A 16972-nucleotide genomic window follows, 5' to 3' on the forward strand; every position below is an offset into this window, starting at 1 on the left:
GTTGTTGAAAACAAGAGTTGTAAGTCAATAACAATGATGAATATGGGACCTTACATGTATGCATGCTCTAAAATAGGACTACGGTGTAGTGAAGGAGTGTAAACACACGGCCCACCTGACCGGAGGGATTCTATGACATTTTAGCCCCCAGTCCTTTAGGGCTCTTCTCCGGGACGCCACATAGATAATAATAGGAGTTCCATGCCGCTGAGAGAAATTCTCAGGAGTCACTGAAAGGTCAGAATTGTTGTGATGTGTGTGTTTGTCAGTGTTTAATTAACATTTATGGGATTAAGGGCACAGAAAGGCGCTGCCTCAGAAAGCCTGGAGAGACAACGGAGAGATGAACATCTCATGGAAACAATCTCAGTGCTGTTTTGCTCCCATATGCCATACACAAAATAAAAGACTTGGTTATTCCTGACTAAATATTACAACATGAATAAAACAGCAATATATAAGAGAGGATAGCACCTGTGTTTAAAGGGTTATACTTAAAACATACTTCAAATACTCCTTAAAGCAGAAATTTCAAAAGCATACAGTAGACCTTCATTTTGCCATATAGGTGACTCATGAACGACAGATGGCTTCTTACAGAGAAAACACTGCTGTGACAGGAGGTAACATACATAAAACACATTTTACAGCCCCATATATCAGCATTACATATCTCTCCATCTTAAAACATAAATAACAGATTACACGCCAGTGATTATGGCTACACGTCAAAGTGTGAGTATGTCAGCAGGCCGAGGCATGTGCATGCTTCCCTGGCTGAGTGTGGAACCCATCATCAACTCAAACGTGATGCGATTACTATATAACTACTACATTCTTGTGTTGCTCTAAACATGCTTGTGTAGTGAAGTGTGATTCTGATCTATTAACATGTTTTTTTTTGTCTCAGGTTATATTTGTCTCTGTTGTGACACATGGTCTAAGGGTTTATATCAACAGTCTGCAAATACGTAGTAACATTTGCCCATATAATTGCATGAAACTCCTTGTAAGTACATCCATTTTACTTTGGCCTCATTTGGAATCCCTCAAAAACAGCATAGCATCCTACATAGCTTCCATAACAATTAATCTCAGGCATATGGATATGGGCACAATTTCTAGTCATGGAATAAACAACAATAAATCCTGGAAATGAAAACAAGTCATTGAATACATTTCAAGAAAATTGATTTCAACAGCTAAGTTAAGTTCAAGCCCAAGAGTTCAAGCCCAATATGAGAATGTGTAATGAGAGTGTGGATGATGGTAAATAGTCGGGTTTGTTGCGGGCATCTAGAGGTCGATGGTGGTGGCGAGGCGAAGGCAGAGCACTGCCTCAGGTGGCACATCCCTGAAGCTGATTTCATTGCCATCCAGCCTGAGCACCCTGATCTGGGAGAAGTTGGCCATGTCCACTACCCTGCAGAAGCTGCTCAGAGAGAATTCTGGAAAGTAGGAGAAGAAATGTTAGATAAAAGCATCTGGGCAGTGTATCTTTTAAAATCCATGTAATTCAAAACACATGCACAGTCTTTTTTGTGATTAGGTATTGGCATGTCATTGGCATGTGCATGTACGTGTCCCCCTCAACAGATGAATGCCATTAAATAATCCTTTGCTCATCTATCAAACCATCCATACTCTAACCCCTCTCAGATCCTGGAGGGAGTTTTTTCTGATATGTGTTTGGAACGTCTGTGTCTTCAAGTTGTCTGACTGCAAAACTGCCAAACTACTACTAGATAGTCTCAACACACATACCAACATGTCAAGGCACGTCTCTTCTGGATAGTTCTAATGATGCTGTAGAACCTCTGGGTAAATATGTGAAATAGTTAACCCATTGAATCTAAGTTTGCTCTGACCTAAAACAAGGGCATTTTTATTCCAGAGAGGTCTTTAGCACTGAGGAACCATTACAAATCTTTCCTTTCTTTTCAGATAAATGCTAAGCCTATGGCTTCTTTGAGGTGTGAGGGTTCAGAGCCGTGGGACACCCTGCTGCTTTTCTCTGCCGTGCTATACCTTTGATGTGGTTCCCCTGCAGGTAGAGGTTCTCCAGGTTGGTGCTGATGGTGGGGATCTTCTCCAGGCTATTGTGAGAGAGGTCCAGCTCCAAAAGGCCAGTGGTGTTGAAGGCATTGAATGGAATCCCATTGTCCGTTATCTTGTTGTGTGAGAACCTCACATACTGCAGGGCGGGGTACAGGGCGAGGAAGCCGCTTGGCACACTGGCGATCAGGTTGAAGTTCAAATAGAGCTGCTGGAGCTTTCCAGGAAGGCTCTCCGGCACTTTCTCCAAGCTGTTGCGGCTCAGGTCCAGCACGATCAGAGAGTCCAGGCTCTTAAAGGCGCCACCCACTTCCTTTATGTCGTTACCTTGGAGATGCAGGTGGCTCAGGTCCACCATGCCCTTGAAGGTGTTGTCAGAGAGCTGGGTGATTTTATTGTTGTTTATCCGGAGGTCCACGAGGGAGGTGGGGAGGTTCTCAGGGACAGTGGTTAAGTCATTGGTGTTTAGGTACAGCTTTTGCAGGTTCTTCAGTTTGCTGAACACATTCTTGCCAAGCTTGTCTGAAGTGAGTTGGTTTTTGTGCATGATAATCCAGACCAGGTCTGTGGCGTTGTCAAACACGCCCTCCTTGATGCTGCTGATCTGGTTGTTGTGCAAGTAGACGTACTTCATGCGGGAGGGCACGAAAGGAACGTGCTGGAGGTTGCGGCTGTGGCAGTACATGGCCCTAGGGTACAGACCCGGGCACTCGCATTCTAGAGGGCAGTCCGCCTCATCGGGATGTTCGGTGTCCCAGTGCGACGCTGGGTAACCATTCCGGTAGCCGTAACCATGTCGGCTCCGCAGGTGGGAGAGCCAGTAGAGGGAGTTGCGGGTGTAAGAGAGGCAGGGCTGGGCCAGCACAGCCAGGAGGAGCACCAGAGCCCACTGCATGGTCACTGCAGACACAATTCAGACCTTCAGCAGTACTGCCCAGAGTAATGATCACATAAAGACATACCAAATTACATCCTGAGTGTCTTTTGTTTTTAATCAGGCCAAGGCAATGCAAGTATTTGCTCAGTACTAATCAGTTACCTAAAATGCTTCCCAATGTAAACTACCATTGCAAATGTTGGGAATCAAGGCATTTAACGGCGTGAATCTTTTATGGACTGAATTTTAAACCATCACACATCACCGTTACATCAATGAATATTCCACAGAAACAAATTAGAGGCACACAGAGATCCTAACAACTGATTAGATTTTGAAGTGACCTGCAACTAATTACCCCCTCTTTTTATTCATTTGTAACAAAACTAATGAGACCATTATTCAATTTTTAGTTAATTTAATAGTGTAATTTCTAACAGCAATCTCTCATTAGAAGTTATAATTGCATACAGCAACATGCAATAGCCAACAATTAAGCCACACCAAGCAGGTTTTACAATTATTAAGCTTGATAAATACCTTAGCTTGATGGCCTAAGGGGTTTAAAATGCTGTTAGGAAGCTAAGAAACGTGTTAAAAGATACTATAAAGTGCCAAATACCACACATGGTTTGAAGAGCGTAATTGCAGATTAGTATTTTCAGATGTGAGAGTAAATCTTGAAGCATTTAGCTTTCCTCTTTTTTCAAGCACCCACAACCATGAAATCCTTAGCAAATTTATAGAGTAAAATAAATACAATTTCAAATTGGGAGTGTATTTAAATTGATTTGACCCATTGCGCAAATAATCTCCCCAATCTGTGGAGTTTTGTTTACTTTTACAACTAAAATGCCTTGTTCCCTAAATTGATTCTAACTGCAAAGATACATTTTGTCATTGAAACAAAGGCAGTAATAATTATGAAATTGAAATCAATTCCCTTAAATGACTTTGCATATCATCATATACATATATAATGTATTAAAGGTAATGCACCTACCAGTAAGAAGAGAGTATGTTCTGTGTGCGTGTCTGTGTCCGCGTATCCCCTGGTCTGTCTTTGAGTAAGAGGCATAAAGGGGTTTTGTGGAAATAACCCTCTCCAGCTGCATACCAGAAACCAACCAATTAAGAGGACACACTTTTGAGTGTTAGAGCACACATACATACTCACACACACACACACACACACACACACACACACACACACACACACACACAACTTACACTATGTCCTCCAGCCATGTCAATATGAATCCCATCTGGGGGCTAGCTGGGACATCTGCAATCTCAAGTGCTTTGTTTTTGATGTGTCAGGATGTAATGTATTATTATCCCCTACCCCCCCAAAACACACACACACACATGTGCATACACACACACACACATACACTCCTGCTTGTCTGGCCCTGTTCCTTCATTGTTGTGGGGCTCAGGGGTATCAAGGATGTGACAGACATACCTTTACATCCCCTGGCATCGATACAGCATTACCCTTCAATCTTTTACTCTCTGACATAATACAGATTGAGATATTGAAGATTGCAATAGCATAGTGATGAGCGTCGCTTCATGATCTATCTTGCACCAGCTGTCATCAGAAACTTTATGCCCCTGTTTATGAAGGTCCCTGATGAGAGACATCCTAGACACTCCGAAGCTTAACCTCAACTGCCTTCCGTCTACCTCTACCAGTACATACCTGTGTATATCTAGATTTGCATATTGCCTGACTATAAACTCACCTGGTACATGCTGATTCCGGTTTATGGTTTCAGCTGTGTTTTTTATTAATATCAGTTATAATGACATTGTGTCTTTTTTTTTTTTTTTTTTTAATTAGCACCTACAGCGGAAGATCTCACAACCAAAAGAGGAAATCTTAGATTTACAAATCAGTACACTGTCTAGCCCTGGAACATGACCTGGAATTTGATGAATTCATTTTATTTTGTGGTTGTAATGACCACAGACATATTTTTTTGTCTAGTGTAGCTATTAAAAATTCAAGCATATTTTCATCCAAACAATCATGTTTCAGTAATTAATTTCTCATGTTAATTGTGATTATATGAATTGTTTTGCTAAACATTTTACAAATTGTACTTTAACCTCATTGTGTGAAATTAAGGGTCCACTACATTGTCACCATACTCTGATTTATTGAACCTTCTATACTAATCCTTTTTAGGTCACATTATGCAGGTTTTCAAAGTATGTTTTATCACAACATAGTATATTGATGAAATACATAGATTTTATCAGAGCCTGTTGTGCTGTTTTTGCAAAGCATGCCTGTAGACTTGCAACTAGATGACTCGCTAATTTTAGACACAAATTCCTAATGCCTTTTTAACAGGTTGTTTTTAAGCAATGGAATCAGTGTAATACAGTGCAATACAGACTGGTGGTCTAAGGAGTTTGTCTTATTTTGTTAAAGGTCAATTCATATACACTAGAATCATTTATTGGCACCACAAATTGCATTTGTATGTTCATCTTCAACATGGAAGTAACAGTTGGATTACCATCTTGTATACCTGGTTTATGAAGACAATCCGGTTTTAACATAAAGGATATAGATTTGTACTGAACTACATTTCTCTCCAACACACCAACACAGACACAAGCACTCTCACCTCATTCTGTCAGCTTTGAAGTGCACATGCTAATTACAGTCTTTAAGTCATTGAGAAAGTCACAGACACGTGGCTTATTACAGGCTTCGGACATAATGCTGCGGTACATCACAGATAATCTCCTCCAGGATGGACACTTGCAGGTTTACAAGACGTGCTCATAAATAACACAAAACAGGCGCATGGGCCACTCAACGGACGGCTGGTATTCCATAATAAAGTTCCAACTCCCACTGAGATCCCTTGGGAAGTGTTCATCATCAGAACAAGACCAAAACAAGCGCACACTGTACCAAGTCTTTTGTACCTGTCTGTCGGTTGTGTATAAATTCTGTTATGAAATTCAGACCCATGCTGGCCAAATCAGACTACATGTGTTCTGTTAAGGTCCACACCTTGGGGAGAGGAGAGGGCAATGGTTTATTGTTTTTAGTTTGGGGGCTGGGAACTAATTTTTTTTAAATAAAAATTTAAAAAACACATTAAGGAATTGCCAACGATTAGGGGTAACATTACTACAGTTTTTAAGTATGTTTATTTAATCTTGCAATAACCAAATAACATTTTGATTACACTTTTATTATAAAACAAGGCAAAACCTCGTATTCTCTGTGAATAATTCCTAGACCAGATTTCAAAGAATTATATATATATATATATATATATGTGTGTATGTCCTATTCTGTCTGAACATGTCTGTGTCAGATTACGTGTGTAGTGTGCATGCTTATACCACTGAGGCAAAGAGCTGACAGACATCTGCATGGGCCTGCTACTTAGCCCTGTAACAAGTCTGCACCCAGCTAAGGAAAGCCAAGCGCTCAGGAGGAGCACATTAAGTGTTTCTATACGAGGAGGCATTTTCTCTCTTCATCTGTTGAAGGCATTTACACACACACACACACACACCCCTCTGGATGGTCATTCTCATTCCAACACACTCAAAGTGTCTCTGCATGCTTTTGTCCTTTTAACTCCCCTTTGGTCTTCACCATGTGGCCAGTATTACAACCCTCCGTGTAGAGCCCATTGCCTCTCTCCCTCACAGATCTTTGACATTCAGCTGCACTGTGCCTGTCGCCTTCTACATTTGCCTTTTTCCTCCCCTGTTGTTCATGTGTTTTACTCCCAAAGCTTAGAGTTACCATCTCCAGTCAAGGGCTGCCACTGTGTACAGGATGTAGACTCACACATTCCAAGAACAGACCAAGAAAGACAGACAAGACCCAAAAACACCCTGATATGAACAACATAGATATACACGTTGAGCGATTACTTTCTAACAGTACTGATGCTCATAAATATGTCAGAACTCCAACAGACATGTCGTTCAAAATGGACAAGCAAGATTTTTGGAAGTGCTCTCAGCAAGAGAGATGATAACATGGTACTGTATTTCATTTTATTCTTTCTTACTTATGCTTATCTACTGTCACAAGAATTAAGTGTTTTAAATTCCTTGAGGCACAAATAACTCTTGAAGGTTAATATCCCCAGTCTTGGGGGTGGGAGGTGGAGATAACTATGACTGCATGACAACCACCAGTGCAGTAGCACCCTTTAAGGCACCCTTACCTGTTCCCAGTTCAGTTTTTCTTTTTTCAGCTTAATCCTTGTTTCCCCTCCGACCTTCACCCTCCCACCCTCCATCTCACTTTCATGCGTCAGATCTCCTCCTCTCTTCTCTGCTCCTACTACAACTCACACGCTCCTTCACATTTGGTTCCTCACCATCTGTCCAACTTAACGTCATGAACAGAATGAGGGTGCAAAAGCGTTTCTTATTTATTTATTTCCTGCCAAAATGGAGCCCTTTCCACAGGAGCACTTAGAACAAAGAGGTCATGACAAACGCACGTTAGACCTGCAGTTTTATTAACACTGGGTGGTGAGTTGTTTTTGACTGTAGAGACAGTTCTGTACAAGAGATAAGAGAATGAAGCAGAGCTCAGAAAGCATTAAGTAATTCGGACCGCATGTACTCATAAGTGCTCAGCGTAAGGCTGCACATATGAAGCAGATTATATGTGTTTTAGAAGAGAAGTTGCAGTGATGATTATGCATCATAGCAACAAGATTATAAAACTTCAGTGAAAACATCTTAACATAATAAAGTCAGTGTGTAGTCTGCTCACAGGGTGCAATACGTAATCGTCCATACCTAAAATATGAACTTTATTGCTGGATGTGCAGTAGTGGTGTTTAAGATCATACTAAACACACACGTGTGTGTGTGTGTGTGTGTGTGTGTGTGTGTGTGTGTGTGTGTGTGTGTGTGTGTGTGTGTGTGTGCGTTTCAAAGCCCTGGTGGCTCTGATGATGCACTGCCGGCTTTCTTCCTCCTCTTTGCCAGAAGCGGATTGCACGAGTCTTCGATCGTTTTGATTTTGATCTGGTCGTAGTCTACTCTCATTGTTGCCAGGGCACTGGTCATTTCCTCCTAAAGATGGACGAAACAAAAAACACTCTGGGAGTCCATTCAGGTCACTGTCATACATGGGCTGATCACTTTTGAAGATGTACCATTGTGTTTGCTTTGTTACTAAGGCACTTACTTTCACGTCTTCCCAAACATCTTTTTCTTCATTCAGGACTCGACTTGTATGGAGAGGAGTCTGGGGAACTTCCATTGACTGCTAATAATTAAGAGGAGCCATATACATTAGCCATTAGCACTCAGAGTTTGACAACATGGTTGCCATGTTAGTAAGTCAATATCAGATTTGCCAGTGAAATCTCATACACTAATTATTTAGCCAGACAGGAATGTTCTAGACCTCAAAGAATGTTTTCTTCAAAATGTGTTTGATTTTATAACAACTGACAAAGGTATATTGAGCACATGTTAGTATTATCAAATAAATACACATTAATTTACCTGACCAGAAGAGTCCTATCTCATTGACAATTTTACTAGACTTACCAGATATTTCCCTGCATCTTAAAATCCAATTTCTTTGGCAAGTCTAGTGTTGGTTTATATATACATGGCTGTTGTTCACCCAGGTGTATGTATGCATGATTGAGTTGTCAGTGTTCGTGGTGGCTCACGTTTATCCAGGGGTGGTTCATGAACTCTGTGATGGTCATCCTCTGAGTGGGTTCTGTCTTCAGCAGGAGCTTGATCAGCTGCTTTGCTGCAAAGCATGGGCGAAAAAAGAAAGAGGAGGAGAATTACAAGAAGGAAGAAAGAATTTAAATTTGTACTGCGATTTTACGTGTTTTTTTGTTAGTAAACTGGATGTGCTTCCTGTCAACACTGGCACTTGACCTGGCTATTGTCATTATATTTGATGCCTTCACATCCTTATACTTGTGCTACAATCGGTTTACCTTCCTCTGACACATCAGACCACTCAGGGTTGGGGAACTCATACTGGCCATTGCGGATTCTCTTCTTCATGCCGGGGGACATGGCAAGACCGTGGTTCGAGTAGAAAGGAGGGTAGCCACACAGACTGGAGAGGAGGCGGGAGAGGCGGGTTCCCAGAAAAACAGAGAAGTGGGATTGTGAGAAGAGCATCTGTAATTACACCACATACTCATAAACGATGCTTACTGGCGCCGTACTTACAGTATGTACATGATGACCCCCAGGGACCACATATCACAGGACTTATCATATTTCTCTGGACCAAGGACCTCAGGGGCTGGAATAGGTCAAATCATGAACATTAATAAACAACCAATTACAAGTCTGTGTGTAATAGTCACTAAAATCACACAGACTGGTCTGAAATGAGCTCTTTTGTTAGATTATTAGAAACATACCTCAGAAACTGTCTGTGCTGTTCAAGCTTGAACGGCTATTGTACTTACCAACGTAGTAAGGCGTATAACAGGGTGTTGCCAGGGAGTTGTGTGTAGTTGTCTCTTTGGCAAACCCAAAGTCTGTAAGTTTCAGCACAGCATCCGGTCGTTTTGATGTGTAAAGGAGATTCTCCGGCTACAAAAGACAGATTAAAGCAGAGTTTTAGGGTTTGTGTCACAGCCCTGCTTGGCTCCTTGTCTCCTCGGTTACCGTGGCTACAACATTTTGACGTGTACTTAGGTGGGGGCACTGTTCCTGTCATGGTTTTTTCGGATCTCAATGCGCTAACTTTCCTCCATTCTTTGAAGAGCCTGAGTCAGCACCTAATGTGCTGGGCTATGTTTTTGCAGACTAAGAACCTGCAAATTCGGCACATTCGCGACGTGGACAATGTCATGGCTGACGCCTTGTCCCGCACTCCGTGAGAGTCAGAGTGGATGAATGTCCTGTCCTGTCCTGTTTTTTTCTCTACTTGTTCTGCTTAAATGCATCTTTCCAGGTACTGGGCCTTGCTGGAGATTGGGGTCTGAGGGAGGGTGGTTAGAGCTGCTGGAGGGTAGAGAGAGGGGTAGGATGTTCAGGCTCCTGACTATAGTGGTAGAGTCTGGGCTGAGTTGCTGAGCCATAGCCCCTTCAGCAAAGATACGCATTTTATATATATATATTTAATATTTATTCATTTATAATTTGTATAAATTGTATATATGTTGATTGTTTTATTATTTAAGGGCTGCATGTCATGTTTGTTACAGAGGCTGTCCTTGAGAGGCCTTGGTGTTGGGGGGGGGACACAGCAGAACACAGCAGAACACAGAACACTCATCAGTGCAAAGAACACTGAAACAATTGAAAGCTTGAAATAAAGTAATAGGGTAAAATACAAAACAGATCTTTGTGGGTTGTTGTTAAATACTGAAAGAGTAATGCTGTTCTTGGAGAATCCTTGATGAAACATCAAAGATGTTTCCTTGGCTCAAGTTAGCTTGTTCGGAGTTAGTGATTCGGGAAGGCAAGGGGATAACATCAGATAACCCCCACATACAATTAAGTATGTGGGGGTTATCTGATGTATGTATGTGTTTGACGTCACTCTTTAAGTCTTCAATCATTAGAGTATGGACAAGTACGCAAACTTGCTTTCCGGACTCAGGCATGAGTTTGACAATCGATTCACGGTTTTTACTGAACTGGAAAAGGAGTTTGCGCTTTTTCGCTCTTCATTCACCATTGACTCTTCCGAGGTCCCAGAGGCGATCCAAATGGAACTGATAGAACTGCAGTGTTGCGCACCGTTGAAGGATAACTATACATCTTTTTCAATCGAATCATTCTATCAATCCTTGCCACCACAGTACCCAAGGATCACAGCTTTTGCAGGTAAAATACCTTGTATGTTTGGGACAACATATTTATGTGAGCAGGCCTTTTCCGTGATGAATATTAATAAATCGAAAATTGCGCAATCGCATGACACACGGACATCTGAATGATGTTATGAAACTAGCCACTGCCCAGAAACTGTCCCCCAATTTGGACAAGCTGGTGAAAGTTAAAAGGTGTCTGGCTTCGACAAGTAGCTGAAGTAGGCTGGTCTCCCCATTTATCATAATCCAGTGCGATATGGGTGGGAGGGATTAAAATGGGTTGGGGTTGACAGATGGCAAGGCTAGTGCCATATAGGCAAATGGTTGTGTGTAAATATGAGTTGGGGTTGACTGGTGATGACTGGCAAAGTTAATGTGCCTCATCTGTTGTTGAGCAAATGTAATGTTTTTAGATAGCTGATGATATGAATTGTTATATGAATTTGATGACATCAGTGTGCTTTGTTGATATGAATTTTTATATGAATTTGATGACATCAGTGTGCTTTGTTGATATGAATTGTTATATGAATTTGATGACATCAGTGTGCTTTGCTGATATGAATTGTTATATGAATTTATCTCATGTGAGTAGGGGGGTCATGATATGTTTGGGATATGTAATCCCAATTTTAACCAATACAAAATAAATACTAAAAAAATAAATAAAAAAATATAATAAAACAGTTTACACTTGTGTTATTTATAGGAAATGTGTTTTGTTGGCACCTAGTCTATTTTGGTGCATTTCTAATTTATATATGTAGGTTACTTGCATGGATAGGAAAATGTTAAGTTTTTAGAGGGTAACTGTCTCCTGCTTTAGGCTACGTAATTGTAGGCCTCATTGTGAGGCAATTTTGGTGCCAATGCCAATTAAGTTACAGACACTCTCCTTTGGAAGTATACTGGTGTAGGCTCACCTTGACGTCCCTGTGTGCAATATTGATGGCGTGTAAGGACTGGATGGCTTCTCCAACACCCCTGCAGATGTTTGAGGCCTCTGTCAGCGTGCGTGCGCACACACACACACACACACACACACACACACACACACACACACACACACACACACACACACACACACACACACACACACACACACACACACACACTTATTTTCCATCCAGTAAAAGAGTGATATTTTGTGCAAGAGCAGATGCACACTGTGCTGTGTCTACTTTACCTCTCTCTGTAAAGCGCTGGTCCCCTCTCTCCTGGATGTGACTGAACAGCTCACCCCCATCCATGCTGCGATTGAAATATTCAAACAAGAAATGCCATGTCACCGAATTTCAGAGGAACAAACACAAAGGTGTTTAGACACAAATGAATTCAAGCGCAGCAGTGATAATGCAGTCTGCAGAGCAGGGCTACTACAAACAGCTTTTAGAGGGTGCGGGTGGAGAAAAGTAGTGCTTATTTTTCTAATTAGAGTTTGATGACTCCCAAATCTGTACTGCCTGCAAGCCCATTTACTAAGGTAAAAACAGAATAAGAGGGTGCTTCACATGTTGCCTAAAGAGCTGGACCAGGCAATGGAAATGGATGGTCTTAATGCTGTTCACGGACAAACATTGACTACTTTTGTCTGAACCCTTTGACTGAATGGAAACTTTTTCCCTGCCTCTCAGCATTCACTGCGGTGACAAATGGTTCTAATCCAAAAGCAACCTATTAAAGTGTCTATAACGAAGCAGACGCAAGGCAGTTTATTACCACCACATGCGCTACATCTCCCTAGGCCGTATGAGGCAAGAGGCAAGAAAACACACCATTCCATGACCATGAGGAGACACCTCTTGCCCTGGTAGAGGTTTTCGTAGACGTCAGCGATGCCCACGATGTGAGGGCAACCGGAGGCTCGGCAGTGGAGCTCGACTTCCCGCCGGGCCTTCGGGCAGTCCTGCAACATCTGTAAGACACCGAGACAGTGAATGAACAAGTATGGCATGGCTCATTTGCTGTATTTTAATGGGAAAGATGGATAAAGTGGATGAGTAAGAGAGACAGTGTGTACATGCGCGCTGATGTCTAATCAAGCCTTTCCATTACTGGGCCACTAGACAGGAAGAGAGAAAGAGGAAGGATGGGGGGTGGGGGAGGGCGAGCCCATTATCCATTCACATCTTACTATGGATCTGAGATCTAATAGAAAGCTCTTAGCTGCTCCACATAAATCAGCCTGATGTCATTTCTGTCCTGACAGACATAGGAGCTTAGCATACTTCCTGGCTGACCCCGCCTAATGCCAACCCGGCAGCTCCATATCCTAAGCACCTGCGCATCTGTCACGGACAATGCTGTGCAGCAAAGGATGAATGAGCTCAAACAGGCTAGTCTAAGTTAATGTGTTCAGAGAGGTTCGCATGAGTAACAAAGTGTGCAAATCTGTGTATAGATAACTGCGAGTAAGCAGGAATGTGTGTAAGCGTGCATGCCTGTATTTAAAGGCTAAAAGGTTTTAGTATACTATAATCACACCATGTCTAGACCATATAGCACTCACTTTTCACATGTTAATGAACTCAGACCGAGATGTTTGGGAGGCATTATCACCCCACCCCCCCATAAACACACATATGCACACAATCACAGAATGTATATAAGCACTGCATAGGCACTAGGTTATATAAAAGAATGTGGAGCAATGATATTTCCCTTGGAATGAACTGCTGTGCAGATAGACCCTTGAACAACGGGTGGCTTGAAATGCCTATTAAACAAGTGTCCTGGTTCGTTAAATTTTACAGTTTGGAGAAAATCGGGCCAAGGAGGAAATAACCACAGAGACCCACCGTAGACCATAACCAATCTACTCAGACTGTGTGTTGGAAAACTGTTTTTCAAAACAATGCATTTGAAAAAAAAGGTGTGTTTGGAAGACAACATATGCTTTAGATTATTCAGCGACTCCTGACATTTACCCTATGGAATAGGCAACGAGGCATTCAGTCATATAACAGGAAAGCAGATAGAAGAAGCATGAGGGCAGGAAAATGTCCAAGACATGTTTTAAATAAGAGACAATACGAGAATAGTCCAAAGTTCAAACATGGCCTAAATATTAGTAGGATAACTGCTTGGTCCTAGTTAAGGCTCATTTTGTTCATGTTTAAACATCCCAAGCACATCCCCCCATTTGAACAGGCTTCTGAATCCCTCACAGAACTGGGCCTCTCTTCATCTCCTGCACACAGCCAGCCCAGGATAATCCCCCAGCCTGCTCTGCTCGGCTCGCTCACCCCAGACTACATTTAGCAACAAACACATCCGTCCCTCCTCCGCTAAGAGGGTTAGCAGAGCCAGGCCATGGATGTGGGGACAGCACGAGATGTCTGGCGCTGGGGCCAAGGTACGCCTCTTTTCTTTCCCCTAAAGCAGCAGATGTCTTTCACACAGGAAGTGGCTGTGGTTGACGCAGGCCTCGGTGTACATGCAGCTCTGGCAGCCCCACACTGCTCAGGTAGTGAAAGTAAATGGGTAAGAGGTTGCTTTTCTTTCATAGTCACAACTAAACATAAATGCACTCTTCCCTAACCCAAACCCAATTATATCTAATACTTATGTGTGCCATCTTTTCAATACACTACCACTTACAAAAGTCCTGAGTATAGAAACAAACCGTATTTCAGCTTGTCTACAATGTCTGTGCTGCTTGCAATGCTCACCGGAGAATAACTAGCACAGGTAAGGCTTTATGCAACTACTTGAACAGCCACCTTTCTCACGAAGGTTTCCATGACCTTAGAGAGACTATGGTCAGGTAACCTCGGCCAAGCAGATCAATTTTCAATTATCTCCTCACCATATAACAACTTCGTAGAATATAGCTCTCTCTTAAGGTGATCTCTGGAAAGCTCCTGTGTGTGTTTGCGTAGTATGTAAGTGCATTTAAGTGCTTACATATGCAAGCAGGAAGACCTACAGTAATATGGCTATATTTCAGGTCCCTTCCCCCTTTGATGTGGAGGGATTTAGTGCTGTGCAGATGGATCTTTTCAACCAGATGAAAGATAAAATCACATCAAAGCAAAAGACATTGTTGGCCTTTACTCAGTAAGCCATTTCACATCAATATCCAGTTCTCAAAGGTCTGCCTGTGACCCCATGACCCCACTTTAAAAATTGAGTGCACTGTTTTTCTGGTGAGTATGGTTAAGATAAGAACAAGACCATCAAGAAGAAGCAGGATTTTTGGGGTATACCATCCCTAAAAGAAAAGTGAGGACTGCTGACAGAAGGCCACTGACAGTCAGTTAGTCAGTAGCTAAAAATATAAAACCAAATGCAGACTGTCTTTGGAAGCATAGACCTAAATCAAGTATGTTGCAGGATCATCAGTAACTTTACCACTACCCACTTCATGAAAACAACTTGGGCGGTTCCTGAGGTTTGACTCACAGAATATGACTGACAAGTTCTGCATACATTTTACGAAAAGAAAATCTGAAGCATCTTATTGCATGTACCCCCGCACAGACATTCATAGCATATTTTGTTGACAAACAAAGTAAAGCATTGTTCCTGTAAGATCCCGGCATGGGGTGTTCATTCATTTAGGGCTGTGGGCGAAGACCTGGATATACTTCAGAACACGCCTCCCCACGCCTGTAAACAGCGTGGGCCCATAAAAAAAACTTATAGCCAGTGGTGGTTAGAAAATAATGTATAAATTAAGATTACCTTTAATGCGCACTTTTCACCGTTGCTCTTTCGAAATATTTCCAGCACCTTGCCATTTATGCCCAGACCAAGCACTTGACCCGTAACTTTGTAGTCTTCAGTTATCGCGTTCTTCTTCACTTGGGCGGTCGGTTTTACCTGGGTATTCTGCTGGTTTAGCGCGTGCTGCTGCTGTTGCTGAGGATACGGAAACCCAGTCTCGTTCTGATTTTGTGTGTCGGATAACATGATGACTGAATATAATTAATTTCTACCTTTGAATTTTGAGTATTTTCCAACGGAAACAGCAGACACTGCCGTGGCAGCGGATGTGTTTCGGATTTTCTTGCTATCCAATTAGTAAGGAGTCAAACCGACTGATCTAAAGGCAGCATGTCACAGCGTATTATTACACGAATGTGTAAAGGCTACATTCACAGATGAACTTTTGAATGCGTCCCAATTTCACGCTCAAATATGTCATTGCTGCTCCGGATGTCTATCGGCCAAAAGGAAAACGAATTTTCTTGCCGTTGGTGACAGTTTTCCTGGTACCACTATAGATCAGTGGTAGCCACCCAGGCTTCCTGTTCTACATTTTAACTTAGCTTCTGTCTAAACTGATGGAGGTTACCAACAAACGATCTTAAACAAGCCTGATTAAGCGATCGATGACAGCCAGTCAGAGCTGTTGTTTCCTGCCTGTGACCTCACGTCTCATGTCGGGTATCGACAGTGGTGCTGTCCTTAAAGGCATAGTCCAGCAACGTCCTGCGACGTCTCAAAGCAAGTGACTCAAGACTCTTTTCAGTGCATCTTGCATTTAGGGGATAAGTTAAAAACATTTTATCTGGATCAGATTCTGGAGTTTTTAACAATCAACTATAAGAGTGCAAAGGTTATCCAGCTGCTACAGAGTACCAACATCACGTCTTTATTAATCCCTATGGTATTCAGTGATTAAGCAATAGTTGCAAAAAGTATTGAAGCAGTAGTTGCAAAAAGTTGAACTCAATTGAACTTTTTTGTCATTTAAACAGCTGCAATTTTTGGGATGAGAAGAACAGACAGTAAGTGGAAGACACAAGGGGTAATAGAAGAATGTGTGTCCTTCCCTCACACCCATGTTAAATTGACACCTCTTATCCTCTACCTAATCATTATAAAAAAGCTTATTTTACTGCAATGTCTACAAATAGTCCTCTTACAGGTGTATGCTAGTAGTCTTGCATTGTGACTACACCATCACCGTCACCATCATGGGGCCCTTCTCCCAGAATGTGCAGACAGTTCAGGGAATCCATATCTCAAGGGCTGAGACTGATTCCGAGTTCTTAGGTGGGTCTCTAGGAGATGATAGCACCTAGCCATTGGTGTTACCATTCCTCTCATACCTATGTGAACAGAGAAATCCACTACGCCGACCAGCAGCAGGTGGTGCTCTGGTCTTGACCCATTGGTAGCCATCCCCCATGGTTACTGTTGTAGCGAAACAACCTATTAAAATCTTAGAGTTGATACTTCAATGTGAGTCAGAAGACGGAATGCGATGAACTGA

The 16972-nt window shown here is 42.1% G+C and overlaps 2 protein-coding genes across 3 annotated transcripts; both read right to left on the bottom strand.

The window, feature by feature from the left end:
- fmodb (fibromodulin b) lies at positions 1-2950 on the bottom strand. Its single transcript, XM_012834971.2, has 2 exons — positions 2029-2950; positions 1-1448 (listed from the first exon to the last, which is right to left on the bottom strand). The coding sequence occupies exons 1-2, from the start codon at positions 2948-2950 to the stop codon at positions 1297-1299; spliced, it is 1074 nt and encodes a 357-aa protein (XP_012690425.2). The 3' UTR covers positions 1-1296.
- Positions 2951-7432: 4482 nt separating this feature from the next.
- Positions 7433-16180, bottom strand: LOC105906811 (MAP kinase-activated protein kinase 2-like). Of its 2 annotated transcripts, none has more exons than XM_031565998.2 (10): positions 15436-16180; positions 12525-12664; positions 11936-12000; positions 11673-11752; positions 9394-9520; positions 9149-9224; positions 8908-9032; positions 8626-8711; positions 8130-8207; positions 7433-8014 (listed from the first exon to the last, which is right to left on the bottom strand). In XM_031565998.2, exons 1-10 carry the CDS (start codon positions 15661-15663, stop codon positions 7871-7873), a joined length of 1149 nt encoding a protein of 382 aa, XP_031421858.1. In that variant the 5' UTR covers positions 15664-16180; the 3' UTR covers positions 7433-7870. The 2 variants fall into 2 exon arrangements, with proteins under 2 accessions (XP_031421858.1, XP_012690462.1); XM_012835008.3 differs by having other exon boundaries at positions 8130-8210; positions 15436-16176.
- Between the last annotated feature and the right edge of the window lie 792 nt (positions 16181-16972).

Source organism: Clupea harengus, chromosome 4 (assembly GCF_900700415.2).
Source record: "Clupea harengus chromosome 4, Ch_v2.0.2, whole genome shotgun sequence".
NCBI classification, from domain to species: Eukaryota; Metazoa; Chordata; class Actinopteri; order Clupeiformes; family Clupeidae; genus Clupea; species Clupea harengus.

Bases quoted from the DNA above. Each gene is read 5' to 3' on its own strand.
- fmodb (XM_012834971.2), bottom strand. From the start codon at position 2,950: ATGCAGTGGGCTCTGGTGCTCCTCCTGGCTGTGCTGGCCCAGCCCTGC. The intron at 1,449-2,028 runs GTATAGCACGGC...CCTACTTTCCAG, and splicing joins GCAGGGGAACCACATCAAAG to AATTCTCTCTGAGCAGCTTC.
- LOC105906811 (XM_012835008.3), bottom strand. From the start codon at position 15,663: ATGTTATCCGACACACAAAATCAGAACGAGACTGGGTTTCCGTATCCT. The intron at 11,753-11,935 runs GTAAAGTAGACA...GCACGCTGACAG, and splicing joins CCAGCGCTTTACAGAGAGAG to AGGCCTCAAACATCTGCAGG. The intron at 9,521-11,672 runs GTGAGCCTACAC...TGTCTTTTGTAG, and splicing joins TTGCACACAGGGACGTCAAG to CCGGAGAATCTCCTTTACAC.